The following is an 11,754-nucleotide window of genomic DNA, read 5'->3' as shown; positions in this document are numbered from 1 at the left end:
AACGAAACTTTTGCGTTTCAACGAACACGGTAGATAGACTCTCTTTCTCTTTACAGGAAATTTTCTCCTTCACAATTTTCTGTCTCGATTTATACGAATACGCGTTGTGCATTGTAAATGGATATAAATTTTTAGTGAAAAATTTTCATTTTCACGCTACAAAATCTCTTACCTCTTGTTGCTGGGTATAGAAATTTCAAATATGCATCGACATTACATCGAAATACATAGCGATTGCCTTTTTTTTCTTTGCTCCTCGCGTTTTTTATAAATGTGTAACACATATTTCAGTTCTACTGGAATATATTCCAGTTTCACAGCAAATAACTTATACCGTATCTCTGAACACACGATTGGCGTGTCGATACGCCTTCAGATCGATATTCTCTCTAAATTGTCATTTTTCGGCCGATTAGTTCCTTATAAACTAATTCTTTCCTTTATTTAATATAAAACACGGTCCGTTTCGACGCACCGCCCAGTTCGCCATTATCATCTAGCGGCGCAAGTGGCCTTATATCACAGGTTGATCCCCAGGAGTTTCGATCCGCGCGAATAACGACGACGAGAATCGCGCTTATCTGAAATTCTGACGCTCGTTCATGATCGAATATTCATCCTGGGTCTCCCCGGGGAGGTGGAGGGAGGCGGTATAAGAAGGCAAAAGAGGAGAAAACGAAGTTGGGGGAGAGTAGGGCGAAGAGTCGGAGGAGGAAAGAAGAAAGACCAGCCAAAATGAGAGTCCGAGCAGTGCGTTGAACCATACCGAAGGAGACCAGAAGAGCCAAAGCCACCAGAGCGATGAAGAATGGATGCTGGTTTAGCAAGAGTGCAGATTTGCTCGAGTCGGGTGCAACGGCCCCTTTGCTTTCGTGTCCATCTTCTCGTTGCTATAGCTACGCTGTCTAATACCTCCCACTACCTTCCAACGCCTGTGTTCTTCATATTCTTTTTATTTTAAATCCATAAGAGGAGAATGTCCATCATCCATTTCGGCGTACATGCGATCCTTCCTCCTTGATAATACTCTCTGATACGCGCTCAGATTTATCGCAACTAATATTTGGTCGCGAAAATTAACGAATGTCTTACCGTGCGTCCGACCAAACGTATACACGTGCGTACGTGTACGTAGGATATTTAACACGAGTCTGTTTAAAACCAGCAATAGCAATATTTTTGAAGAGCGCAAATTAACTCGAGAACGCTTTAACTCGTCTCTCGTTACACGAAGATCGGTGAGAGACTGTCTCCCGTGTGTTAACTGCTGTTTCTTCTTATTCTATGGGACGACAATCAGGCACGAGTGTTTGTAACGCAGGTGGACACTGTTCGAACATGCAACACTTAAGAGAAAAAAAAAAAAGAAGGAAGAGAAGAAAGAAATAATCATGAAGCCATCAGGTAACTGTCGTCGGTAGCCACAGAGCGTCCGGTTTTGTGAGAACAACCTTGATCATTAAATAAACCCCTTTTAGTGGTGGCTGGTTATCTTCAATGGTGTTTTAAAAGGGGCATTTAGGCCCATTTTGGCTACCCACACAGCCCCTGGTACCCTTCCCCTTCTTCCGCGTTATGGTGGCTCTCTTCACGCCCCCACCATATTCGACACGCGTCCTACCATGCTATAAGCTTAAAGGCCCTGACTTTTACGATTCTGTTCAAGTGGTCATAAAACCGGAGTTTATTGCCGTCATGATTTTCAAGCAAACGGGCTGCCACCTGTCGGAGTCCCACAAAAGCGAAAACTGCATCAAGTCTCTTCATCAAGGGCTCTATCAATTCGGCTATTTGATGATTGCCCCGGCAGCTCGTAATAATCCATTGAAATCCTAACAATCGTAACCGCGAAAACTCTACGTGTTCCCTCGTTCTCTGGCATTTCCATTTCAATTTATCGCTTCTACTGTCGTTTGTCTCGTAGTTAACCTAATTTCTTTGACACGTACGCCTGACAATTTACAATTTCGAAACGTAATTTCCGTAACATCGCTTTGAAAAATTATACCTGAGATGTTTCTAAATTACGAACCTACTCTGTTTATTATGATTGGATCAAGTTAGATATAGATGATCGTAGAAAGAGAAAATGAAATCGCACACTAAACACGCATCGTCGTAAATAGTTACGAAAGTTGACAAATATCGATGTTAGACGCAGCGACGAGCGCGATAGACGATGTACGAATAATTGCCCGTAGTCAGGCGCCGTTCGACGAATAGCAAAAATCCAAGTCTTTTTCCTGGAGGCTGGTAGCGAAGTCGATGGGTTATATCCTAAACATGCATAATGGCGAAAGTGAACGAGCAAATAGTCCGGTCCGGCCCCTGAGAGCAGCTTATGATGGGCATTACTCGGCTCGTTACGGAATAATTTACGAGGTGCGAACCGCGGGGGCGATAATCCAGCGACATTTACATCCCAATAAACATTCCCGATACTGGTGGCGGCGCGCGCCACGGCGCTTGCCCGCTTGCCTCACGAACCTCACTTTTACGGCGTTTTAATTGTACGGCCGTAGTCTAATTGGTTCGTAAAACGTCCGAGTATCTCGTAAAAGACGTTTATGATAACATTCTTGTCGTTCGTACTCGCAATCGCGTCATCATCGAATCCACGGACGGACTTGGGAAACCTCGGACCGGTTCGACCTGAAATCCACGAATCCGTACGAGAGGGAAACACGGCGTTTCTTTTGCTTCAAAATATTTCCACCGTCTCTTTCTCTCATTCTCTTTCTATCTTTCTCTCTCTGTCTCTCTCTATTTCCATTCGTTTCTCTGTTCGTCTGGCTTTGGCGAATCGCACGTCGATCAAACGATCTTCCGTCGTAAGAGTCGATTCGCGAAGACAGTTTTCGGCAATGACGATAATCGCAAGGTGTCTCGTTGATGTTGGTCGTTTGAACGTCTGAATGGATCTGGCAGCGTTAGTTCGCGACGAAACACAGAGGTGGCGGTGCACGTATCCCCAGAAGCTGTGGGGGCGCGGTGAGGGCCGGAGGGACGGAGCGGAGAGGAAAGGAAACGTTGCGTGACGCGCGTGGCGTGCAGCTTTCGCTCTACCGTACGGTGGCCGGCGGTGTCCGTATCCGCGGCTGCTCGCGTGTTTTCACTGGTGGGGGTAACGCGGGGCGGCGCCTAACCAGTCATGGGCGTCGTTCCAGCTTGGAACTACTTTCACATGGCGTAGGAATTTTCGTGCTGTGCCGGCGTGGTACTCGTGACGAATTCAATTCTGATTGGTCCTTAAGCATAACCTCCTCCCTTGGCACCCTGTTTTCTTCCCCCTCCTCCTCGCAGTCCGATCTACGCGGGCTAGCACCTCTCGTCTCCCTCTTAGCTGCCGCAATTTCGCATCTTATTCCGTCTCTGTCTTTTTCTTTCTCTTTCTGCCGCTCCTTCGCCGTTCCCCTGCCTTTCTCTTTCTCTTTACCTTCGCCTCGGTACTCTCGCGTACCTCTTACACCCCAACGTAGCGTACCAACATGTATTCGTCTCTTTTCGATGCCATCGGTTATCCGTCGTTTCCGACCCTTTTATTTTCTCGCGTCCCGGCGATCCTCTCTTCGACCTCTGCTCGCGCTTCTTCCGATCCTCTTCGTCTTATCTAGTTTCGGTGGCTGAGACGCAAAAAGGCGGCGTACGTACGATACCAGGCGGAGCACACGAGCAACGTGTACGAATTTAATCTCGCGGCACGTCGTTGAGTTACTCGAACGATCAACAGGGGGCGCTGCGTAGTCTAATCGAGAGGAAAGGAAAGAGAGAGGAGCCGGTGTGGTAGAGAGCGCGGCAGAGACGAGACGAAACGCGACGCGTTGTCGAGAGGTGGAGCGAGACGGATCGAGAGGGCGAGTGGATAAGCGTGGAGGGGGCGTAGCGAGCGGGGGAGGGGGAGCCGAGCGACGACGGTGCAAGCGAGAGAAGTCGGTTATCGCGTCGGAGAGGGGAACGACGCGTGAAAGACAAGGAGGAAAGGCAGCGCGCGTTCCTCGTTCGCACAATAGAGTTAACCGTGAAGAGTGTGCGCGCGCGAGTGAGACGATCGCGGCTGACGAACGAAGAGAGGGAATGATAGTGGAAAAGAGAAAGAGGAGGAACGCTGGGGCTGGTGGACGAGCGACGGAGCGAGAAAGAGCGCGGTAGAGCGAGAGAAGAGAGACGGGAAAGTCGGTGGTGGAAGGAAGAGAGGTGGACGGTGAAAGAGAGAGAGAGAAAAGGAGGCGAACGAGCTAGTAAGAGACGGAGGACGGTACAGAGTGGCGGTACACGGGGCGCGAGAAAAGCGGTAGTGTGCCGTGGACCACCGCACTGGCATACCGTGGTTCGTTACGATCCCCTTCGTACGTCGCTTCGTACCGAACCTCGCAGTCATCAGCGAAGTCACATTTCGGCTAGTGCTAGTGCAGTGCGGACAGAGTCGGAGCGGTCGCTTCGGTCCTTTTAAAAAGTACGACCAACGTTTACGAGACACGCCACGGGGCAGCACCGGGCCTGTGTCACCGACAACACAGAGAGAAATATCATATCGCAGAGAAATCATTTCGATACGACAGACGCAGAGAGGAGAAAGAGAGAGGTCTTTCGCGAGGGAGAGATCGTCGCGTGCCGGCCGACCGAATCGTCGACGGGCGCGCACGCGGTAGAGAGACCCACAGCCAGTTTTATAGCCCGTCTTATTACCCCGGTTTATTGCGTCGTAACGGTTTAACGATCATCGCCCGTTTCCACCACCTAGACCGCCGGTTTACACTCTTGCCGGTAGCGGTAACCATAACAAGCTCATAAAAGCCCCCGCCGCTGCCATGAGTCCCATTCGGAATTATACATCTACGGCCTACTGACATTGACACTCTTGGGTGCAACCGCTTATACCTACCGATGACTTTTATGACCTCTTAAAAACGGTTTAATGCCCATTTGCTTGTCCCTCGTCGACGCTGTCACCTGTCGCCAACCGCGTCAAACAGCGTATCGGTGCTCGACGCGACGCGCCTACCTCACGCCTTTTGGCGCCAACCACCACCGGACACACGCAGTAGCAACGACAGCGACCATCACCTCGACAATTCTCGCCTCTCGACCAACGATCGTCGGGGTGCCTTTCGAACGGTGAACGGACCTTTTCCATCAACTGGGAGAACGCGAACGAGATATCGGGTCGCGCGGAGCATGGACTCTTAAACATCGCTCGTGACTAGCCACGCAACAAAACACACGATCGTGTACTCGTTCGTCCTTTTCCGTCCTCTCGAAGGATTCCAAGAGATCTGTACGGAGAACAGTCGTCTGGCGAACACGAGGCCCTTGCCTTTTCGCCTGCTCGCTCTCGCGTGTTATTCTTTTTTTTTTTTGTTTCTCGAGTGGCGGTGTTTCAGTGCAAGTGATTCAAAATACCCGGGATAATGAACTCGTACTTTGAGCAGACTGCGGGTGGCTTCTACGGAAGTCACCACCATCAGACAGGAGCCGCCAGTCAACACCATGATCCCGCCACAGCCGCGGCTTATCGAGGTTTCCCTCTCGGCCTGGGTATGTCACCTTACGCATCTACGCAGCATCATCATCACACGTCCTCGTCGTTGGGCATACACCCGGGCGGAGGTACGAACACGAGACCACCTCAAGATTCGCCGTACGACGCGAGCGTCGCGACGGCCTGCAAACTTTACTCCACGACACCGGAGGCGACCGGACACACCACCTCTTCCTATTCGACCACAGCAACCAAGGACTGTAAGCAACAAGATCAAGCATCGGCGCATCAGAATGGTTACGCTGCGGTGATGGCAGCGGCGGCCGTCAAGGACGTTTGGCAGTCAGCGACCTCGGGGTCGAACAGTCAGAGCAATTCGGTGGTCCGTCCTTCGGCGTGCACTCCAGAAGGGACGAGGGTTGGTAGCTACGGTGGTCTCGTAGGCGGCGACCCGGCATCGAGTCCTGGTAACAACAGTTCCTCGAGGTCCCTCACGTCGTCCTGGAACACCTGCAGTTTGAACTCGTCCGCGAGCCAACCGGTTGCCACGCAACTACATCAGCAACCCACCAACCATACCTTCTACCCCTGGATGGCTATAGCAGGTGAGTTTACATTCATAAGTTCTCTGTCTCTCTCTCTTTATCTCTCATTCTCTCTATCACGCTGTCTCTCTCTCGTCCAACGATTATCATAACAAGCGTGATGAAATATAGAGAAGCGACCATACGATGCTTAGGGGAGAGAGAAGAGCAGCGGGTCGGTAGTGTGTAGAGAAGGCCACGTGGTCGGGAAAGGCGTGGTGGATCGAGTTTACCCAGCTCCATTATACGCCAGGCTAAATCGCCCTCGTCGAACGTTTCACGGTCAACGTTCGAATCGCGTGAAACTTACGCGTCCGATAGCTGGAATCGCGTCTCTGCTCGATTTTCTTCGCGATATTTTCGTGTCGCGTCCTTCCATTGTATTTGGTGCAGGAGGGAAAGCCGGGAACGGGCGCGACACGGGCTTTAACGCGAAAACTCCGCTCTATGTTCGCTAACCCGATACATATCTAAACAAATCATTCGACCCTTGGTTCCGTTCTGAAAAATAGAAGACACGAGCTGTATACTATTGTCGAATGTAAGTTGCTGTTGTGTTGTTACGTCGAAACTGGTCGTAATTTTTTTCGGTCGAGTCTATTTGTGCGTCGATTGAAATACGACGTATCCGTCATGAAGCGTAGCCGAGATAACGGATTTATAGTTGGCAGCCAACTAAAAATATTCCGTTGCCTTCTGCGCGAATGAATGCACCGCGTGCCAGGGGGGACGGGGGTATCGGTAATAACTAACTCATCCGCGTGAAAGCGACGTGCAAAGTGACACTTGGAGTTATCATTAATGTGTGCGAGTCTGCCTCTTTGTCCGAGGAGGCGCCGCTCTCGAGCGCGCCTTCTTTCCACCCCCCGGGGTCGTTGGTAAAAAAAGCGCGCGCACACGGTCTCCATTTCACATTCGAGAATTTCGTCTCTCGCTAAAATTAATCTTGCCCGCATCTTCCATCGATCTCGAGCTTCTTAGTTTCGCGTATCAATTCGTGAGACGTACGAGGCAAGCCAAATGGCTTTTTCGATTAATACAATATCTTAGCTAGAATACTCGTTACGTTCACTGTTAAGTATTCGCTAAAAGTAGAAGATCTATTTCCGATCTGCGCGAAAACCAGAGCGAATCGTACCTCGCTACGTATCACGTACGTTCGGCCGTTGTAAGTTTGCCGTGCGTCCTGTATTCTCTCGCGCAGTTCGCGTTCGAACGTTGAAAACGAACGTCAGATCGTGGAAACTCGGTCGTACAGCGATAAAGTTACGTCTGGTGGATAGATAGAATGGAGTCAAGTGCGTGTAAAATCGTTGGGCACGTCGAGTATAATGGGGAAGCCCTCGTCCAATTGGGGTTCAAGTGCCTTCCTCGTCGTACTCACCCCTCCGGAACCACGAATTCCGGTAGTCAGCTGTTTCTAGCGATGTCTTTGTCCCCCTTGCCGAGAGGTTCCCTAGCAGCGTCTCGCTTTGTCGTAGTCAGATCCAGACCTCTCCAACTCTATCTCGCTTTTTGGACACCGCCTATTCTCTACACCAACTCAGCTGGGTCTTAGACCGTTCGTCTTTCGTAGTTTGGTCCTCTCTTCCTCTTGCCCCTCTTGCTACCTTTCTTTCTTCGTGGTCCTGTTTCGCTCTTACCTACGATAGCCTCCTTCTCGCGCCCTTTGGTCCGGTTTAAGGCCCCGCCGTTGTACTCTTCCCGTCCCCCCCCCTTTTTTTTTTTTATTTCCTCCTCCCGCAGGAGATCCACGCGAGAGGAGAACCTCTCTCTTTATGCATACAAAAGGTGTACAGATTATTTTATGAGCTTTCGTGACGTAGGCGCGTGCTTATTCAAAGACAAGAAACGGGATTTTATTGAACGAACCTTATTCTTTACGTCCTTCTATAAATACTAAATTCAACGGGAGAAAGAATTTAATATTGAAGAAGGCGGCGGTGTGTTGCATCGTTCTCGTTCCATCTAACGTCAAGTTTCGGCCCCGGTGCCGGCTCACGGCCCGGAGGAAAGAATCCTCTGAACCGGGCGTCGTTTTGCTCGCGTATTCCTGAATCAACTCGGCGTCTTCCATTCAATAACTGCAACAAGATTTATAGTCGATGAATCGTGCGGCTAGCGCGCGCGCAAACGCTCGTTTTTCGCTTCTTCGATCGACAAAGCCGGAAAACCGTTTGCCATTACCTTTTTGCGTTTATCGCGCAGGAGACACGGAAGATTTAATCGTGCGATTAGAGAGTGTGCAAATCGGGTCGACGATACGACGGAATGCGGCGATCGTAGGAGGAATCGTAGGAATGGTAAAAGGCGATTGATCGGCTGGCACTCTCGTCGAACAGGTTTCTCTATACTCTCGCGAATCGAAAGTCGTTGACTCATTTAGCACTAGCCGGCAAGTGCTCTTCAACATCGCCGGCTACAATCGATACACGCGTAACAGAATTTATCGATACAGGATTATGGATTATTTCGTCGTAGATTAAAGTCTGCTGGTAAATATAGAGCCATCAATGTCCTCCACCGGTGTTCCTTGCTACGAACCTACGATAAATAATTTAGCTTTATCGACACGCATCTACGCAACCGATCCATCGACCAGGCTTATTGCTGTCGCTTTGCCAAGCACCGTAAAAACACCGATTCTAGAAACGACGAAGGACGACTATTTACCTATCTCTGCGTCTATAAAGATTTCTGTCTCTACGTCTTTACCAAAAAAAAAAAAAAAAGACACTTTTCACGTCTTCTGACTTTCGAATATCTCGTCTGAAAATTTAAGGCGTGAGAGAAATATGGCCTCTTCTTTCCAAGGTGATAGTTTTTCTTAAGTATCGTACAAGAAATACGAGTGTGGTGGTCGTAGGACAAACACGTTAGATGATATATCTTATAGGATGATTTATCGATCTTCTAACGGTATCCACGTTAAACGTCATTGGTTAGTGTACGATAAGTGATTGAAGAAGTGATTATGCCGCCCAAATCGCACAAATCAGTAACGATAGACACGGTATCATTAACTTCGTTTTATTGCGGATTGGTGTTACGGGAACACGATCTCGGGACAACATTAACGCTCTTGAGAGCACTACCGCGCCGCGTACGCCTCACGATCGGCCGAAGAAACTTGATTGCACGGAATGCATTTGTATCATTGGCCGTGATAAACATCAAAGGGTACACGCGCTTGAAATTCATTGTGATTTATGGGTACCGGCGAAGCGTCCGTATCGCCACCGTTTTCAGATGTAAATGTCTCTCTTATTAATGTTGCGGTAATGAAGCAACATAATATGCTATCGGGTGTATAACGAATCGTCATAGATATAGAGGCATGCTTTTATTTGTATAGACAACGTTTACTTAGATAACGTTTTACGAAGTAAAAAGAGAAGAATCGCCCATATTTATCTGACAATTATCGCGCCGCAAGATTGAACGGTTAGTTACATTTATCGAGCACGTTTCTCTTCCACTGGATGGCAATTTTACAAGACGCATAGACTCGATTCACAAAAGGCTTTTCTGTCCTGCGGTATCAGTTTCTGGGGCTGTTTCCAAATGCAAGGAAAATTTATGACCCCTCATTGAAGGGTCTGGCCCGCGTCTACGAGGTAATTAGAGGGCGTGAAGACGGAGCTTCGAATACTATCTCTGTACATCCCCACGGTTCATTTATTTTCTGTAAAACTGCCTCGTCTCCCGACGGCGTTCTTCCTGCCAACGTTAATTCCAGCTGTTATTCCGTCTTCACGATGCTTCGGAAAGATCGATGTAATAAAAAGAAAAAAACCACGGATTCGATCGTTTAATTGTTTTCGTTAGCCTTGTTTAGTAGACTATGCTTCTCGCGTTTCTCACAATTTTGATTTAACGAATGTTAAGCATAATGCTAATTTTATAAATAAAGCATAGATGTTTCTCATTATGGACTCAACGGTAAAAAATATAAGGAAAAGAAGTATGGACGTTCTTGGGAGAAACGTACCGTGAAGATCAAATCGTTCGATAATTCAACCCTGCTCCCTCGTAAGGCTGACCCTCCGAAATTGATTAAAAAATGCAAAATACGTGTTAGAAGTCCAACGAACCGGTATTGTATATCCGTGTTCTTTTTCTGATTTACGCGCATCGATATCGCGTGGTGGTTATGGCGGTCTTTATTGGGCGGTTCGTCTAGTCTCGGCACCGTGTACGAACGGATAGAGAGCTAACAAACCTTGAACTCTTGTGCCGAAGTAGTGGGATTCCCGCGTAAAAGCCACGTGGTCTCACCCGCTTCTCTCTTCCTCTTTCTTTCTCACTCTCTCTGTCTCTCTTTCACTCTTTCTCTCTCTCTCTGTCGGGTTGGAAACGAGTATGGTGCTACTCGACGATACGACGGTTGCCAGTAGGTGTTACGTACCTCGGGGAGCAACCTCGTTCAATATAAACCAGCTAGGAACAACGCTGTAACCGTAACGTTGACGTTTACGACGACGAAATCGTGGCTCGGCTCGTTTACCCCTCCCTCTTATGTGCCTCCGCGCTTACCGCTATCGTCGCTGCGAGGCTCGTCGGTAATACAGAGCACATATCTTTGTGTGTATCGACCAAGATCGTTGCGCGTCTTCGTGTGTGGTAGGAATGTTTTGCTGGAACAGAAACACGGGCAAGTTCATTGTACAAATCATTTATGGGCGGAAGATTTTTACGGATTCGTTTCACGCGACCGGCTAATTATCGTTTGCTGCCGAATCGTCTCGTAAATAACGATAATCCACTCACTTTCTTTCCTTATTTTTCCACTATAATTTTCCCTCGTTGGTCGTTTATTTCTAACGTTTATCCTCGATAGGAGTCTGAAAAAAGTTTAATAATTAATAATCATACGGGCATAAACGTACGCGTAGTTGTTTCGTATCTTTCAAAATTGTATACCTCAATGGCTGACAAACATGGCTGAGTGAACTTCCCTCTTGACGAGTGGTCGATGTTTCCGGTCGCTTCGTTCCCGTATACTCACGCTTCTACGACGCCTTTTTTACCAACCATTTAAGGCGCTAATTTACAATTGGAAAATTGAAAAGATCGGATCGTGCACTCTGCGTCGAATATAGGCGTGCGTGTTGCACGCCCGTGACCAAGTGGTTCAGCCTCTCCTACATATCGAGGCACACGAGTGACCAGCGTGTGAGTGCGTGTTGCGAACGTGTGTAGTGGTACGCGAACACCAGCGAACCTCGACCTAAAGAGGCAAGCCAAGTAGGTGCGTTCGTCGTGTATGGAGGCTCCGCAGCCCCTTTCCATGTGTTGCTCCGTTGGCCCGGATGGAGGATGACGTACGAGCCTCTCCGTATGACTTACTACGCCCTTTTCCCTTCTCCACGCCCGCCGCTTCTGCGTACTGTTCGCTCAAAAAACATTCGGGTCTCTGAAAATTACGTGGCTCTTCACATTTGATCGGGATTCCATGCTGTTCTTCGCCCGTTGAATTCCTCAAACGCGATCACTCTGCAAACCATACGACTATAGAATAGCCAACGATTTCTCTCTCTTCTCCGTGTATTCTTTCTTTCGCTGCAAGTATCACGTAATAATTATAAGATCGTCGTTTAAATTTTCCAATGTTCGTTTATTCGCGTCGAATCGTTGTAAATCGTTTGCACGAGAGAACTTTATCCAGACTTCTTGAAACCACGTACGTAC

General features: G+C 48.5%; 1 protein-coding gene across 2 annotated transcripts in view; it reads left to right on the top strand.

Moving 5' to 3' along the window:
* Positions 1-3,631: 3,631 nt before the first annotated feature.
* The window catches only part of LOC132915498 (homeotic protein ultrabithorax-like), a 135,029-nt gene continuing 126,906 nt past the window's right edge, over positions 3,632-11,754 (top strand). The window contains exon 1 of one of the 2 annotated variants that reach the window (XM_060975363.1): positions 3,632-6,084. In XM_060975363.1, the coding sequence (XP_060831346.1) occupies positions 5,409-6,084 (676 nt within the window). In that variant the 5' untranslated portion in view covers positions 3,632-5,408. The remainder of the gene's footprint in view (positions 6,085-11,754) is intronic. The other variant, XM_060975364.1, reaches the window with a different exon arrangement.

The sequence above is a fragment of the Bombus pascuorum genome, chromosome 17 (assembly GCF_905332965.1).
Source record: "Bombus pascuorum chromosome 17, iyBomPasc1.1, whole genome shotgun sequence".
In the NCBI taxonomy this organism is placed as follows: Eukaryota; Metazoa; Arthropoda; class Insecta; order Hymenoptera; family Apidae; genus Bombus; species Bombus pascuorum.
This window is presented reverse-complemented; position numbering and strand designations above follow the sequence as displayed.